The sequence below is a fragment of the Lissotriton helveticus genome, chromosome 4_2, assembly GCF_964261635.1.
Source record: "Lissotriton helveticus chromosome 4_2, aLisHel1.1, whole genome shotgun sequence".
Lineage (NCBI taxonomy): Eukaryota > Metazoa > Chordata > Amphibia > Caudata > Salamandridae > Lissotriton > Lissotriton helveticus.
The window spans coordinates 98747535-98766320 of NC_136064.1; the positions used below are offsets into that span (position 1 = coordinate 98747535).

Sequence of the window (18786 nt, forward strand, 5' to 3'; positions counted from 1 at the left end):
TCTCCTGTCAAATGACCACCAAGAAAACAATGCCCCCTTCCCAGGAACTCTGCAACGCTCTAGAGAACTATTTCCACAAGACACCCACAATCTACAAGAACTTAGAGCCCCAAACCACCGGCCTCCACACCAATTGAAGCCTCCTTCAATCAGCCCCTCACCTCATGGGCACAGCTCACCACAGCCATCATGAACTACATGCACTCGGACCCACTTACCGCTGCCCCACCATCTCTTCAACCTAGTAATCAAGGATATCAGTTGCCAACTCACCCCCAAACTCAACACATCTGTTGGACTTTGCCCTTTTGGCAGGTTTACCCCTAAACTTTTTGCCTTTTCTGTGACCTGATATTAGTAGTTTTTGGCCTCAGCGCACTTTAGCACTGTGGCCCAGTGTAAAGTGCGTGCGCGCTCTGAGTGCGTGTGGTGAGATTGGCCTGCCCTCCCATAGGAATGCATGGGGGGTATGTGTCTCCCTGGTAATTCCTGTTGAGAGGAGTACAGGGGTGAATTTAGAATGCCATTGCCGCCACGAAACCACCACCACGGTCCGAGATTCAGAGAAGGAGAGGTCGCCTCGGAACCGCAAACAGGAAGTCAGGCGAGACTGCCTGTTTGTGGGCCGGCCGGCCAACAGGAAGTAGAAGACCGGTGAGCTTTCCCCACCGCGGCCAGAAAACAACAAGCGGGGCTTCCGTGAGCGGAGGGAAGCCCTGCGTCGGCCCAGGAGAAAAGCGATCAAGTTACAGCAGAGCTCCCCTGCGTGAAGGAGAGCCCCGCACTGCCCAAAGGTAGAAGCAGGAAGCGGACTAGAGCCTACCCTGTGCTCCTGTGACCCCGACAAGGTGAGGAGGGGCCTGGGGTGGGTGAGAGCCGAGGCACGTTGGCGGTGCCTGCCCCCTGGTGAACCAGAGAAATCCGCCGGTGCACCCCACTGAGTGAGGGGGGGCTAAATGCACCACAGTATTGGTGCCGCTCGAGGCACATCGGCAGTGCTTGTGGCATTTTCTCAGCTGCGCCGCAGAAGCAGGCAGCTGCAAGATGTTAGCAGGTTTTGGGCAAAGTCCCGGAGTGGGATTCAGGAGAATTCCTTTGAGAGGCACAGTGGTTCCAGGCCCACTTCCAGCTGCACCGCGAGAGAGAGCGGGCAGCTGCATCAATGGGGCACTTTCTTTTGGCGATAGAGTCCTGGAGAGGGACTATGGGGACACGCTGGTGCCCAGGCTCCTTTTTACAGCTGCCCTGCAAGTAGTGGGCAGCTGCCACGTTTAGGCTACGCATCTGCGCACGTTGCTTTCGCTGCTCTTGCTTCCTTGAGCCCGTGAGAGGCCAATGGGGCTGGGGACAGTTGGGTGATGTTAGGCACCGTGATTCATGCGTACTGTTAGGCCTAATGTGATGCCCAATGTTTTCATGCGATGGCGCTCACGATTACTGCGATTGCCTAATGTGGTCATGCCCAATACAAATGTCATGGTATAATGATTTGCCCAAAGTGATTCATGCATAGGGTGTTTTTATGCCTACTGTGATGCCTGGAACAAATGTGTTTTAGGCCTCATGATTACTGCATAATGTGATTATACTAAGGAGGCTTAGGGCCGAACGTGTTACTGCCTAATGTCATGTTATGATATATTGGAATGTGTCTTACGCTAATGTGATAATGCTAAATTCCTAATTTTGCCAGTAATTACAGGTTGTGCTTTTACATTTTCTACTTGTGCTTTTCTAAAGATTCTGACCGTGGCCAGATTGACCCGGTCATGTGTATAAAATCTCCTGTAAATAAGGCCCAGTGCCAGTTGGCACAGTGTACATTGTGTGATTACTACTTTAATGTGTTTCTTATAACAAAGGCTATTTTCATATATAACCTTGTGTAGAGTTCCTTTTTATGGTGTGCCTAGTGTGTTGCTGCTGTGTGTGTTGCGCAAATGCTTTACACATTGTCTCCGGGAAAAGCCGGACTGCTCGTGCCAGGCTACCAAGGGGGTGAGCAGGGGTTATCTCTGGCGTGTAACTCCTTTGCCCTGTCTAGAGTGGTGGTCTCTACCTGGTTTTGGCACAAGCATTAGCCAGCCAGAGATCCCATTTCTAACCGCATCCATCACCACAGCCACCTTTCCCGTCGCATAGAAACGCAGAGGTCAAACTGCTCCTCAAGAAACCCTCTGCTGACATCAAACTCCAGAACCGCCCCATCTCGCTGCTCGCTTTCCCCTCCAAAGTTTACATAGGCTGTCAACCAGCAGCTCACCTAACATATGGAGATAAATAACCGCCTCGACAACTCCTAATCAGATTTCTGCCACGGACTACATCCGCATCCTCCTCGACAGGGGAGGATCGGCAGCTCTGATGCTCTTCGACCTCTCCGCAGCATTCAACACCTTATCCCACCACACACTCAGAGAGACTGCACCACATCACCTTCCGGGGAAACTCCCTCAAATGGATCGCGTTATTCCTCACGGAACAAAAAGTCTGAGAACACAACTAACTCACTTTGCCCCAGAGCACCATCTGTGGTGTCCCTCAAGGTTCATCCCTCAGCCCCATCCTCTTCAACACCTACATGAAACCTCTAGCCGACCTCGTCGGAATCCACAACCTCAACATCCTAAACCTTGCTGGCGACACCCAGCTCATCCTCTCGCTCTCAGCAGACCACAAAAACCCACTTTTACAAGTGCATGAGGAATGCTGCCGACTAGATGAAAGCCAGCTGTCTGAAGGTCAACACTGACAAGACCAAAGTGCGGATCTTTGGCAACAAAGTCCCCCCCACCCCGTAACGACACCTGGTGGCCCGCTGAATTCGGACCCACTCCCACACCGACACCACTCCCGCAACTTTGGCATCATTCTGAGCAGCAGACTCTATGAAACGACCGATCAACAGTGATCTCCTCCTGCTTCAACACACTGCATGCTATGAAGAATCTTCAAATGGCTCCTCATTGGCACAATTAAAACCAGCACTCAAGCCCTAATCACCAGCTGGCTGGACTACGGCAGTGCACTGTAGACAAGAACCACCACCAAACTAATGAAGACTCAAGCAGAAGATACAGACCTCAGCAGCCAGACTCATCCTTAACCTGTCTAAACGGACCAATTACCCCATACCTTAGGAACGCCCTCCATGACCTACGACCAGCATATATCATCTACAGACTGAACTGCCACCAAATATCCAGAAACCTTTGCTCCGTCTCCCTCATTCTCACACACACTGCCCATCAGCCGAAGCCACAGTGGAGGTTGTTCCTTTTCCTAACTCGCTGCCGAGCCCTGGAACGGCCTTCCCCCTTCACCTCCCGACATCGCCTTCACTGGTGACATTCAGGAAGAGACTCCAGACCTGGCTTTCTAACTGAGCCCAGCAACCTAGCACTTGTATTACCTCTCGGGTGACTAGTAGAGCTTTACAAATACTAAATGAAAGAGGGAACTGCGATGGAAACTCTGCCCTAAATGGGCTCAGCACGCGGGGTGCCTCTTGGACAACATCTGTATTAGACGAGGCGGCCTGGGACCTTCAGTGATGGATTAAGAATACACGCTTTATTTGTGGCAGACTAGTCTCCCTAACCCACCCAGAACTCAAGGTTTTGACGGAGGTGTTGGCTCTGGAAGAGTTTCCTTTGGTCTCCGCTGGATCAGGCCCACCATATTAGTTTTTTGGAACTGTGTGCCATCTGTTGGCTTTAGAGTTTGATCTGCCTTCTTATAAGGGCATATCTGTACAGGTTCTGACTGACAACTCAACCATCGTCATACTGTAACAAGTAAAGCAGTATGTGGTTCACATTTGATGTATCAGATGGCTCGGCGATTGTGGCACTTTCGGGATCTTCGAGGGATTACCAGCCATTTAACAGGATTCCTAAACACCAGGGCAGAGGAGCTCGGAGGACTGTCTAGCTAAACAGGAGAGGTATCTGCACTTCGAGAAACATATTTGCCCAGTGGTGTGTAGCTTGGTAGATCTGTTTGTACCAAACACTAATTTTCGATCTAGTTGCTCTGTAGAGCTTAGACCTCTGGGCTCCCTAGAAGAGGTTTCACCTTCCCTGAGACTCTGATCACATTTGTGGTTTTTTTTTTTTTGGCAGAGTTTTATATAGCGCGAACTAGACCCGAACCGAATCAGGTATCAGAGCACTTTACATATTTTTCCGGTTACGTTACATTTTACGTTTTTCCAGTTACTTTCATTTTAGGCACGGGGAGATTAAGTGATTTGCCCAGAATCACAGGAGGTTTTGGCGTAGTTACCGAGACTCAAACCCAGATCAGAGGTCGAGCGCCCTAGCTGTTAGGCCAACTCCTCTCCCCATCAGAGGTGTTCCCACCTCTAATGCTGCTTCCTCCAATTATGAACCGGGTCAAGAGGGTCATCGCTCATTCGGATTGCCCCAGACTATGTGCAGCGGGTCTAGTATTCTGATCTGCTGAGTTAGTCTCTGACCCCTCTTCAGAAGGACCAGGTTTCCCAGGAACAGTGTTATGTTATGTTAATTTCGAATTATATAGCGCCAAATCACCGACAGGTCTCTTAGCGCTTGCTTTGGGAACCCGTCCTGGCTTTCCCTGCGAGATCACCCCTACTGGGCATCCCCAAGGTGAAGACCAGGCATCCCGCCGCGGGGGGCCGTAGTGGAGATTAAGCAAGCTATTGCCCAGAGCTGCAGAGTGTGAACCCATGATTCGAGTAGGCACCGAGGCAAAAATTATCGAGTCCGTGGACATTTGGGCTCAAGACCCTGCCGCGTCGGGAATTGAACCCTGGTCCCGGGTCTGACCTCTGCATCAGGGTCTGTCTCCTCTAACCAGTGAGCCACACTTCTCCACTGTGCTGGATTCTAGACAAGTGTACACACCCATGCGTGAAGATAGAGTAGAATCACCAGAGATGGTTTGATCTGCCTGTTCAAGTGCTGGATGTTTTTTGGCTACTCGCCACCTGTCCACAAAATTCATCTGCTCCTGCTGCTCTACTAAATTTGTGACCTGGAGCGAAATCCATATTGTTGATCTGCCTCAGGCAAAGCATTCTGATTTTCTGTTCTTGGCTAGGCAAGGCTTTGCTGTGTGTACTTGCAGTGTTTGCCTGATGAGCCATCTCAGTTGAAAATTGCCAGTTGTGATGCGTTTTTAGAAGTGACTTGCTTTTGATTGAAAAAGCTTTATTCGAGTTGTACACTCATAAAAGCACACACATATAAATTACATACATTTCTTAAAACTTCAACATTCTATAACAATTATTTTATAATTAGAAATACATAATACACAAACATAAAAATCATTTATCATTGGGAATTAAAATAAGCTTTTTCAAAATGTGCGGTAACTAAATGCAAATGTAGAAACCTCCGCGTTACGTACCATTCCCAAATTTGCACAATAAAAATTGATGCCATACATATTACACGCATTTTAAAGTTAAAATTCATATGAGTCTCCCAGTTGCTATCTGTTTGGGCATGTCGTACGTAAAATATCAGGGGTACATAAGGTTCAAAGCACATTAGTAGATAGAGCCCTCCTCCTTAGGGACCACGCCCAACCCAAATATTTGGCAGTTCCAATTACAATTTGCATTTCAGTGGACGAACAAATTATTCTTAGGCCCTCGACACCAGTTAAGACGCCAAGATTCCTACAGACTGGAGCTAACCAAAATTTCCTTGGATTTGCATAAGCCACACATGCAAAAAGAAAATGTGCAAGGTTTTCATAGGGGGCCCCACAAGACGGACAACACGCACTACCTCCAGTTTTCCACCTGGACGTCATACACTTCAAGGGGAGGGAGCCTGCCCTTAGCTGGAAAAATAATTTCCTATCCATTGGGACAGTTATACTGTCCCAATACTTTTCTAAGGATGGCTTTTGTTTAATTTCCATGAATCTACCCCCCAAGGAGTCTGAGGTTACGCTCCTCCAAAGTTTTTGCTCAATGTGGTTCCAGTATAGTTCTTTAATACTGGATTTGCTAGGGAATATTTCCCCAAGGGGATTTTCCCACAATTTGGAGAGTCCAAGCTCAACTAGGACATCCCTTAAGGTTTTCAGCCATGTAATTTTATGGAAAACATCAAGTTTGACTAGTGCTAGAAACCCCTCCGCATAGTGTCTTATTTCCATGGTTGTCCATAGGCGTCTCCAGTAGAGGATAGGCCTCAGTCGGGCGCGGTCACTAAGCGATCTTCTACCTAAATCCAGACCAAGCGGTATGAGTGGGGTACTTTGGGGAAGACTAGTTATCCCTCTCACAAACCTGTTCTCAGATCTTTGTAAAGTAGTAAGACTCTCAAAGCCCCAGACTTCAGCCCCATAAAGGGTTGCGCCCAGGGCTTTTGCGTCATAAACCATGAGAACAGGTTTTATGGGCCTGGTTTTGGATTTAGCTTGCTCGACCCTGAGTGCTCCAGAGATCTGCTGGTGTTTCAACACCGCCTTCTCTATATGACGTGACCAACCCTGTTTACTTGATATCTCGACCCCAAGGTACGTAAAAACATTTACCAACTCTAGGTTGATTTTGTTCAAAGATACATTGGGTCGAGAGTGACACTTTTGCCCAAAGGCCATCAACTTGGTTTTATTTACGTTAACCTCAAGACCCCGTTCTTTGCAGAAGGAGTCAAAAATATTCAAGGCGCGCTGAAGGCCTGACGGGGTTTTGGACACAATCAAGGTGTCGTCAGCGAACATCAGAATTGGAACTCTGATGCCCGCTAACGAAGGTGCGTCGACCGGTGCGTCCAATATCCTTTCTACAATGCCATTAATGAACAGGGAGAACAGCAGGGGTGCCATGGCACATCCCTGCCGGACCCCCCGCTCAACTGGGAAGTTAATGGTGGATTCCCCATTCCTCCCCCACTGGACCTTTGCATAGTTACTTTCATGCAGACGCATTATCAGCGTAAGCAAATCCGGAGGGACCCCAATTTTATGGAGGACCTCCCACAACGTGCTCCTGGGCACCAGATCAAAGGCGGCCCTAAGATCTACAAATGCTACATAGAGCCTGCCTTTGCCCAGGAGTACAGTCCCCCACCGTAGCATGGTGAAACGAAAAATTTGGTCGACCGTACTAGTTGCACGTCTGAAGCCTGCCTGGAAGGGGGATAAAGCATTGTTGTCATCTACCCAAGCCATAAGTTTGTCAACCAGCATCTTCCCCACCACTTTCTGCATGGTGGCCAACAAACTTATTGGTCTATAATTTACCGGGAGTGACCGATCGCCTTTCTTAAAGATCGGTATTATTATTGCCCCCTTCCATATATTTGGGATTTTAGCCCCTCTCGCTAGACCATTCCCCAACAAGGTCGCATATTTTGCCCACTGGGCTTTTTCGTGTTTGAAAATATCTGAAGGGATTCCATCTAGCCCCGGGGCTTTCCCCCCCTGCAAACTTGCTATTACGACATCCGCGTCCTTGCATGAAAATAAATCGCCCTTGCAGAATACCATAGGGATTGGTTCTCTAGCCGTTAGATCCCTACTCTCAGCATACTGGGGTTTAAAATACTCGACCCACAAGGCCTCATCGACATAATTGTCGGGTTTGTTGGGGGCGCCCCCTCTTCCCCATTTCACAATTTTCCAGAATAGTCTGGAATCCTTCTGCCCTGAAGCTTCGAGTAGCTCCTCCCAATATTCCTCTTCCCACGACTTCTTGGCCATACGGATACTATCATTATACTGTTTCCTACAAGCGCTAATCGAGGCCTTAACTCTGCTCTTAAGTGCTTTGCCCAACTCCAGTCTGGCAACCCTGCACTGTTTATTAAACCAGGTCGCCATAGTGATTGGTGCTTTTCTGTTCGACTTTAATAACTTAGTAAAATGCGGTTTTATTACAGTAAAAAAGGTGTCATGGATATCTGTTAGTTGGACAGAGTCGGGTGTTACCGGCTCAGCTTTTGTCATGGCATTGATGGCATTATCTGTCTCCAATTTAATGGACTCCAAAGTGGACGAATTGGCCAGAACATGTGGCCATCTCACCCGTCTTAAGTCGTTACTCATAACAGGTGTGCTACCACTACCTGATACTGGGTTAGATCGTGCGGCCCTCCACCATGAGTGGGAGACACAGAGGGGGTTATGATCGCTTTCTAATCTCCCCACAATTTTCATGTCACCCACGCCACACCATAATTCAAGACTACAGATGACGTAATCAATCCTACTTTTGTTATGTCCATTATCGAATGTACAGTTGCCACCATAATCACTTTTTGTCCTGCCATTGAGAGCCCTCAAACCATACTCTAGACATAACGCATTCAGCAATAGAATGTCTTTTGACCACCGCTTTACAGGTACCAGGTTTAACTTTGGGATGCCCCAGAGGGCATCTTCCTCCATTCCTATTGGATATGCAGTGTTTTCTAGTGGCTCGAATGTCCTATTCAAATCACCAGCCAAAATTACTCTGTTGCCAAGTGACTGGGATTCAAGAGAAGCAGATAAAACCTCTAGGGTAGTAGAATTACCAATACTCATGCCCCTGGCATATATATTATAAATGTCTATACTGCCACCCTTTCCCACAGATAGTCTTAATAGTTGTATATCTTTGCACCCTAGATCAATCATTTTTATTTTGACCTTCGAATTTTGTTTGATCCAAATTGCGAGGCCTCCCATGGGTCTACCCCTGGGGCCTCTCGTTGCGGGTATACAAAAATTTAGGTAACCTGGGCAAAATATTGGGTCGCAAGCCCACGTCTCTTGAAAAAGGCACATTTCGAACCCACTTACAAAGTCAATCCATTGCTGTGACAATAATCTAGCCCCCAGCCCTGCCACATTCCATGACAGAAATCTCTCTGGTGTATTTTCAACACAGGACCCCACTTCAATGGATACGATGGGCAACAAATCCTCCAGCATCCTAGAATCGCAAACCTCTCCTATAACAGTGTTTGTACAATTAACAGTTAATCCCTCATTGCTGCAAATGGTGGATGGGATAACTAGTTCGCCCACAAGACCCACTGGGCTAGCAATAAAACTCCCATCGCTCACATTCACTATTACCGATGTTGAACTCATTTCATCCTTGTTATTTAACACTTTTCCAACAGGGTTACTTCCGGTTACCATTTCCCCCTCCCAATGAAATTGCTCGTCGGAACTCTGTCAATATCCCCACCTCATCTGGCCCTGCCCATTCTGTGGGAAGAATGCCGGCATATAACAATTGTTTGATCTTGCAGTGGGCCCAGCAGTGGGACCAACCTCTACCCCAGCACAAGAACTAGAACACAATAGTTCCCTACAACCCCCTAACTGAGTAACAGATCTCGGATAGAAGAAGGTTAGGTCCACAACCCCAATCCCTCCAATGCTAATATTCCAACCAGGTCCCGTTATCAGGCCCACCACCCTTGGGTCCTGAAAGTTGATTATAATACACTCACCCCCCTGCTTTTTTAGGGTATTCCCTATCCAATTGACTCTTCTTACCCCTATTATCAGGCCGTCCACTCCCCCTGGCAGAGGTCTATTGACACGAAGCCAATGCATGGCTTTATTTTTTAACATGTCAAATGATTCTCTTTGGCCCTCCAATAGGGGTGGAACATTGGTAAGTACGGCCACGTATGGGTAGGAGTCCGGGGTGAGCTGTACTGGAGGGATCCTAGTCGGAGATTTGGTTATATGTGATTTTATGGGTGCTTGGTCTGGGGGAGCACGGCTGTGCGTGAGGGTGTTTTTCACTGCCACAACAGTGTTAGACCCAGTCCCATTGCTAGGGGCATCCCTCGTGGAACCACCACCCCCTACTATATTTATCCTAGACCCCACCTTATTCCCAATAGCATTACTAGGAGGGATTTTATCATTTCCAGGCCTTTTGGCCATAGGTTTCCCCGGCCCAGTCGGCAAAGGCGTAGTTTTAGTTGGTGGGTTTTTTACACTAACCTTACAACCCCTATCAATATTATTAACGGAATTAGTATTCCCACTGGTACTAGTAGTTTTTGGTACATTCGTACTGTTATCCCCTTTAGTTGTCTGGGCAGAAGTAACGTTTGCAGGCGGGGGTTGCAGATCGACCAGCACGACTCCCTGATCGTTGTTAGCTATCTGCATTAGCTTCCCGTTGTCTCCCAATCTATTGTTAGACTTAATTAAAGATTTGATAATAAAAAAATTATCTAGGCTAGCTTGTTCGAGATGATCAAGTTGATTAGCTAGCTTTTGCAGTCTAAGTTCTACGGGGTGCAGAAGGGAGCGCATTATTTTCCCCACTTCCATCAGGAAATCCTGGTTTGAAGAAAGTAAGCCCGGGAGTTCTACAAGAGATGAATCATTGGCTGGAACTGCCAATGTTGATGGAGACACCAAAACTATTTGGTCTACTTCTAGTTGTACTACTGTATCATCCCCCATCGGTGTTGCTACATCATTCGTTACAGGGACATTAGTTACAAGGGTTTTTGCACCCAACTTCCTATGCTTTCTCAGCGGTTTTTGTAGATGTATTTTTTTAGTGGTAGCCCCCCATTTCCTTTTAACACCAGGCTTGGATTTGGGCACTTCCGAATCTACACATGGTTTTCCTAAAACTCCATTTTCTTTTGATGGTTGACGGGTTCCGCCAGAATGCTCAACAGACAAACCAGTTCCCACAGTAGCTAGTGGAGAAATATCAACTAGCTCCGCGTGGGGAGGTATAACAAAGAGGGAGTCCTGGGTAGCTGGCAAAACAATAGATGACAATGGTGTAACCAGCGCAGGAAAGTTCAAACCTTGATTTTTCTCAGGGGGATTTTTCAAAAGCTCAATCGAGAGCCTACGCCCAGCTCGTCTTTCCGCCAGGGCAATCTCTTTGTCAATGTCCTGCGGGAGGCGTTTAAAATAAGAGTCAAGAGGGCCCATAACAACCGGTTCTGACTCTGCCATTAAAGGCAGCAGCGTAGAAGTGCCCGATGTAGAAGACATAAAGTGGAAAACCCCCCTTCAGCCCCACAATGTAACCGCAAGTCACAAATCAATTTATATGTCCAACGAAGGAGCAGTACCTGAGGTGGGAATGTTAGTAGGGTGGCCCGGCCCGGCCTCCAGCGGCCCCGGACGGCCACAGACGGTCCCGCCCTTGTCCCGGGCTTCTCCCGGCGCCCTCCCGCGCGCTCCCGCGCAGCGGGGATGACACTCCTCTTTTGTTGCTGACTGGTTGGACTCTAGGGGCGAAGCCGGCAGGGAGAGCAGCCCAGGTGACCACGGGCGCGCGGGGGCTCCTGGAAGGTGGAGTCCCCCGCTGTGGCTCGCAGCCCTGCCGGTTGAAGAAATAACACACCTGCTTGCCTTTAAGGACGCTCCTGGCCTCGAAGCGGGACCCGCGAAGCGGGTCCGGCGAGGGGCAGCGGCGGGAGCAGGCAACAGGCAACACAGGCAGCAACGACCGCCCTCAGCTCCTTCCTGGTCACTGGGGCAGTAAGTCCGTGGTTTGCCAAATGAAATCTTGCATAACTTTCTTCCTGCGCACTCTATTACGCCACAGAGCAACCTTAATTTGGTCCTCACATTCCTGATGTGCAGACCTTAGCAGTCTGTGGCCAACTGTCCTTTGAGGTTGCTAAATGTTAAGACCTTCCTTCTCACGCAATCAGTTCTGCGTGCTGTCTGTGAACTACAGGTGCTGTCAGATTAGCCTCTACATACCACCTTCTTCCTATACAATCTCGTGTTTGCGTCTGGCTTCCTCTCTCATGAGTGTTGTCAGCTTCCCATGTGAGGGCAGAATCGGGTCTGTGGTCTGCAGCAGCACTAGCTTGCGGTTAGACCCTGAAAGGCTGGTACCAGGAATACCCCCCAGGACATGGGATCCTACATCCAACACTGGAATCTGTGTTGGGGCAGGATTCCAAAATGTTTGATATCAAACATGACTGGTTTCAGTATAGCCAATATATAGTTTGACATCTCACAACTGACTGGAGGTCCACAATGTAGAAAATGGCTGACTGCACTTACAAAGCAGGGAGAATAGACTCCTAGATTTGTAGGGGTGTCTTGCTCATACAGGTCACCCGCACACTTCTAACCAAGCCCCCTGCCTTCAGGATTGAAAGGCCTACCTTAGGGATGACTTGTAGCTTTTAAGTGTAGTGACCTCATACATACGGCAGGCCTGTCTTCACAGTTTGAGTGGTCTCTCACAGGGGACAAAATGCATTCTGAACCCCACGGAAGACCTCTGGTGTACCTGTGCCCGGGGTACCTTAGTGCCATATATTAGGGACTTAGAAGGGTACACCCGTAGCCAATTAGGAAGGTACTAAAGTACTTACCATAGTCCAAATTAGGGAGAGCGCACAGTGCCTGGGGTCCTGATTAGCAGGATCCCAGTCAGACTATTCAGAAAACAGAATGACAGCAAAAAGTGGGGGTGACCATGAAAGCAGATCCTACTTACCTACAGCTGGGTACCCTTGGACTGCTCTAAAGCTTAATCAGATTCATCTCTAGGGGCCGGAGCCAGCAATAGGCAGGTCCATAAGGGACACCTGAAGGCCCCAGAAACCCCAGTGGTGTGCATCAAGACAGGACAACGAACCACTGCACATGTGCCCAGAGCATGACCAACACAACCTGCAGTGTCCACGCTGACTTGCAAAAATGTACTTGACGCAACAAGTCTATCAAGAACCATCCCTGCCAAATTATTCCAGAACTTCTCATAGAGTGCAGGCAAGCTCTTGCTCAGCATACAACAGAGGGCAGTAGGGTATCTCCAAATATGTAAACCGCATTCAGACACTGCAGTTTCCAACTTGTAAAAGAACACCCTCTTGTCAAGCACATCAATGCATTCTCGATCTGGTGGGCCAGCAGGAAAGGCATTCAGGTGTCAACTCTATGGTCAAAGTGGAGGTAAGAGGCTTTCAGGAGTGGGGTGCTGTGGCACAAATGGTGGATCACGCAGCCCAGGCCCATGACACCTAGGAATGGGGCAATTTACAGGGCGCACTGAACATGAATTCGACTAACAAGGTGTCAGTCAGGGCTTCATTGAAAGAGAACAGGCTGAAGTTGAAGGTCAGGTAAATAAATTTCTATTGGTAAATGTGTTTTGGCTCCACAGATTGCAATTGTAGTTCCAACACTCCCACAGCTCCACAGACCACAACCGTAAGGGAAGTGTTTACCTTGGTGTGGGGCGCAATGTGGAGTTCAATTTCTTTCTGGTGAGCAATGAAGTTAGTTCACATTCTGAAAATCCAAATGTAAACTAGCATTAATATAGTGAGGGGATAACAAACAGCCAGCCTCATCAGAATGTACAGCATTTTGAAGATCCTATATCCACAAATAAGACCTCAAAGTGCCGAAAATATTGGTGTTGAGGCAAAGCTACCACTGGAGAATCTTCCTACATTGTGGACTGGGCTCTAGAGATCTTGTGACAAGTCACTGGCCCAGACCCAGCCAAACTACTATAGCTTCAGGATTATCCAGAACCTGTGGAGCAAACAGCGATGCCGAAGCAGTGTGGGCTTCAATACAGGAGCAGAGGAGTGGCCGACAGACAGGGGGTTAGGCGACGGCATAATGAGGTCAGATGGCACCCCAATGGTCAAAGTCCAACTATGGACCAGGAATCATACAAATAAGCTGCACCAGTGCCTCCATGGATCCTCTACCTGTTGGGCCCTAGAATGTAGGGGGGAGAATTGCTCCAGCTGTGGAATGTGGCCAGATTTTGACTGGCACGGAGTCGATGCCGGCTCCATGAACTCTCCCTGAAGTGGGAGTGACGGGGAGGGGACACCAGTCTGGCCTTCATGCTTGCTCTAAGACTTGCCCCAACATCTTTGTCTTGGACTTACCAGAGGACCAGGACATCAACCGGGAACATTTGATGTGTGATTGGCCTAGTTTCAGGAGCAGCTTGTATCCTTTGAGAGACCTATTTCCTAGCACACAATCATAGAAAAATCACACTGGACGTCTGATTAAAGTTCAGGATATACTGCCAGATTCGCATAAAGGGCCAAAAAAAAAGAAAAAAAGAAACTTATCAGCTTTCAGGGGCGAACAGCAAAACACACAAGATGGACGGAATGTTGCACAATGGCTAAACATTCACCCCCAGTCACAGATCTGGGTTTAATCCATCGTTATTTTGCTCACCAAGCCACCCCAGTTCAGACATGGCCATATGCAAATCAGTCTGACCCTGTGCCTCATGGGAACAGTCCAGCCCAAACTGCTAAGCCATGCCTTCCCTGAACCGGAAAGAAGCTTCCGAGGACCGGTTTCTGGCTATCAGCCGTCTTCAGCCAGGATAGCCTGACTCCAGTGGCTTAGTGAGCACGGGACCCACGTCTCAGTATACCCTTCCCACATAGGGTGAACAGTTCGGGCTGGACTTTTCCCATGAGGCACAGGTTCAAGACTGATTTGCATATGGCCATGTCTGAACTGGGGTGGCTTGGAGAAAAAAATAACGATGGATTAAACCCAGATCTGTGACTGGGGGTGAATGTTTTGCCATTGTGCAACATTCCGTCCATCTTGTGTGTTTTGCTATTCACCCTATGTGGGACGGGTATGCCCAGACGTGGGTCCCTTGCTCATTAAGCCACTGGAGTCAAGCTATCCTGGCTGAAGACGGCTGATAGCCAGAAAACGGTCTTAGGATGCTTGTTTCCGGTCCAGGGAAGACATGGCTTGGCAGTTCGGTCTGGACTGTTCGCATGAGGCACAGGGTCAAGACTGATTTGCATAAGGCCATGTCTGAACTGGGGTGGCTTGGTGAGCAAAATAACGATGGATTTAACCCAGATCTGTGACTGGAGGTGAATGTTTTGTCATTGTGCAACATTCCGTCCATCATCGTGTGTGTTTAGCTTTCAGGGGCGGCGCTTCCGGTGCACCATCTGCTGTTCCAGAGGAACAATTGCAAAAAAAATTCCCGATCCAGTCTGGCATCAGGTGGAATACAAAAAGGTAAGGATTCTGCAGTTAAAAGTACGCTTCAGAATTTTTTTTATACAGTACAGTTGATTTACTGGACAACGTTTTTTTCCACCTTTTCAAATAGAGGTCATTGGATATTGGCAAAACTTCTTAAATTAGGCAAGGAAGAAAGTGCCTCATTTCAGTACTAGTGAGGTACTGAACTTAAGTCATGCCCTTGAGGCCCACAACTAAGTAACTTGCGTTGTAAAATATTGCAACACTGGTTTTTGTACAAGACAAAAAATTTGTAGGAAGCTGAAAAACACACTACACAAATGTATGTTAGTTTAAATTCAGACGTTCATGGTTAGTCCAGATTTTAAGGGACTTTAATTTAAATGATAACAGACTAGTGGTCAGTTCACACATTTGAGAAAAAGAAACAGCCCAAGTTCTCGTCTGGTACTACAAAAGACTAAACTGTATACAAAACAGAAGAAACTTTATGGGGAACTAGACTACCACAGTACTGACTAATGCATGGTTTTGTGGGAAAGTCTGAGGCAAAATAAAAGGGATATTCTGAAGCTCAATGAACATGGAAAAGTCTTGGAAAGCACCACAACTGAGATGGGAAGCTTCGAGCAGTACATCTGAACCACCCGCAGGTTTGCAAGTAGATGGTCTAGTTTCAAGCCCACACGTCCCTAGACCGAGATCAATGAATCCGGACATTCATTAACCACAGCGCTACATGGACAAACTCAGTCTCTCCCAGAGCTGGGTGATGTAGAGTAGAGAAGTGTGGCTCAATGGTTAGAGCGGCAGACCCTGATGCAGTAGTCTGGCCGGGACCAGGGTTCAATTCCCGCCTCGGCGGCTCTTGGACTCAATCTCCCCGGACCTGACAATTCTCGCCTCGGTGCCTAGTCTAATCATGGGTCCCACTCTGTGACTCTAGGCAATAGCTTGCTTAATCTCTACAACGGCCCCAACAACGCTGAGGATGCCTGACTTCACCTTAGGGGTGCCCATGAGTGGGCTCCTCACAGGGAAAGGCCAGGAAGGGTTCCTCGGCGGTATTCATACAAGCGCCAAGATGCCTCCGGGTAGTTGTGCGCTATATAAGTGCGCAATTATCATTTATTTATCATTTATGTTAAAAAGATGATTTTAAGCCATTTCAAGTAATTGTCTACGGCGCTGATAAACCAGAGAAACCAAATTTTCCTTTGCTTTTCACTCTCCCCCGGAAAGCAAGATGGTTAAATTCTGATAATACATGTGATTGTTTGTACGGGGAACCACGCTGTGCCATGGATCCCTCGCCTGTTCTAAATGAAATGGGATTTCTAAGCATTTCTGTGATCCCTGAACTAGGCAGGCATGCATTTTGGGGCTACTTCAGGAGCAAACCCTTTCAACTGGATAATCCACCCAACAATTTATCATCGCAACAGTTCAGCAAATCTCACCTTGACTCATGTAAGCTTCAGGCCGGACTCCAGGGGGTTAGAAGAGTACCAGTAAGGCATCTGTGCACATGACAGCTAAGCCTTGGCATTATTACCATCAGTTACACCAATTGGTTATTTATTACAATACTGCTCTCTCATCACATCCATGCACCATTGTTTAATTTCCATGTACCCTTTACCTAATCTTTGACGCTTTGGCGATGGGTTCAGTGTGGCTTTAGTAGGCGGCTTCAGGCCGGAGCGGAAGGTGCTGCGGGGAGCAGCTATGGATGTAGACTTCCTCTTAGCCGCAGGGCCACCATCGTTTGGAAGAGCCGCACCTGTGGAGAAATCAAGAGCGTTTGAGGAACTGGCACCAGGAGTGGCAGGAATATGGAAGGAAACTGAAAACATAGGGCTGGATTCAAGCTGTGGTCAAGTACAGAAATCAGAATAAAAAGGGGGACGGTAAACGCTAAATATGAAGTGTGCAGCGAGGAAGGCCCATCCAAATGAAAGTGTGGACATGAAGACAGTATGAATGAGAACAGTTACTTACCTTTGATAAAGGTTGTTGCAATCTTCAGATATCTGATCTTTGAAATAAATCGGGTTGCTGTTCAAAACTAACTGTCAGAGATGACCATTCTGTTAAAGCAAGGCAAGTGCTGCTGCCAAAAAGTTACACCGAAGGGCACGTTTGGGACCACTACATGCTTTATGTTTATTTCCAGATAGCAAGAAAAATCTGAGGAAAAGTGGGGAGTAGATGGATGGAAAAATGTACCAATAATTGTTGCGACAAGTAAACTAGTTATTCTACAGATGGGCACTTCAGCAATTTCATCCCCTTTCAGCTTTCTGTAATAAGAATAAAACAAGTACAGCCAATAGTGTCAGATTTGGGTAGGAATGCGTGTGGCAACAAGAGAAGCCGGACAAGCCTCGCTGTTTTCCAGTATCGGGAATACATTTGATTTTAGGTGTGCTTAAGGGGTAGTTCTGCAAGAAGACAGGGCAACCTGCAAATCTGCTGAGACAAGGTGGCACATGAGCTGACCACCTGTGGGCTGAGCCTTGCCCTGGGCAGCTGAAGCTTAGACTAAAATAAAATCCTAACTGAGTCCAGCTACTTCTGGGGACAGGGGATTGGACTTCCAGCACCACCAGCTGATAAAGACACCAACAACAGCAATAAAGAAAAAAAAAATTTTAAAACATTAAAACAAACTGCATGTACAATATTTGGCATTTCTTTGTGTTCTTTACTGGTGAACATTAAAGCATAGGAACTGGGCTTGAAAAAGGACAAACTGCTACACAGTGTTTGACCTACCATTTTCCCCATCAGTTTGCATTTTTTTCTTTTTCAACACCAAGACTAATGCGCTGCATGTTGTTTTAATGCACTAAGAGGACCGAGGACCACAGATGTCAAGACCGGCTGAGCACATTGTCATTTTGACAAATGAAAAAATATATACACAGTAGACCAGTAGAAGGAGAAGGAGAAATGATCCATTTGGTAGGATTAAAACCTTTTAAATACAATTATGAATTTAGAAGCCTGTACATTTAGAGCAAGGTACTGAAAATATAGAGATATGAATCATGAATCCATCAAGCTGTATTACTACTATCTGCTTTTGAACTGCCTCTTGGCTTGGTCAATTCCTGGCAACAGTCAAGGTCTCATCTAAAATATTTGCGCAAAACCTATTCAGGAACAAGGCTCTAGTTCAACGATGGAAGCAAGTGATTAAGTGAATTCAAACGCCCTTCTGTAAAAACAAGAAACTCTAACATGATTGAGTACAGTGAAAGGGAAGAGGGCCAGACAACCCCAATACACAAGATTAAATAAAGGTATTGAGAGTAATGGAGGAATTGTTGCAAAGTTGTAGTAATGGTTGCATTTAAGGAAATCTCAGTAGCCCAAACAATTGCCTCTTGTATGTTCAGATAGCCCACAAAATTGTGTCTTTCTTTGGAGAAAGAGGTATAGAGGATTTTAGGGCTGAGAAATTGCCTCAGTTTGTAGTCAACTAAAATAGATCTGTCCCGCAAAATCCAAGGACTTATCCTCTTATATGGACAAAAAAGGGCTCATTAGTAACAGAGGAATAGACCAGTTTCAGAAATTTGGTTTGAAAAATAGTTTTAGCCAAGTGGAATGAAAAACAACTGGTGAGAAAAAGTTAAAGACAGATCGGTTTCAAGATAGGAAGGCAGATAAGATGGGTTAGGTAAAGGGCGAGGGTTGAGTTGGCAGTGATGTTATGTTACATCAATGGCTAGGGTGAGGGTGAGACTATTCCAGAGGTCCCACGACAAACCGGAGCTACTCGGCGTCACTTAACTTAGTATTGCACCCAAGCCT

At 47.2% G+C, this 18786-nt stretch overlaps 1 protein-coding gene across 1 annotated transcript in view; it reads right to left on the reverse strand.

Annotated features, from left to right (window-relative positions):
- Positions 1 to 18786, reverse strand: part of LOC144751959 (uncharacterized) — a 309766-nt gene that overhangs the window by 113310 nt on the left and 177670 nt on the right. Inside the window, exon 5 of the mRNA XM_078639921.1 lies at positions 16607 to 16747. Coding sequence (XP_078496047.1) covers positions 16607 to 16747 — 141 coding nt within the window. The remainder of the gene's footprint in view (positions 1 to 16606; positions 16748 to 18786) is intronic.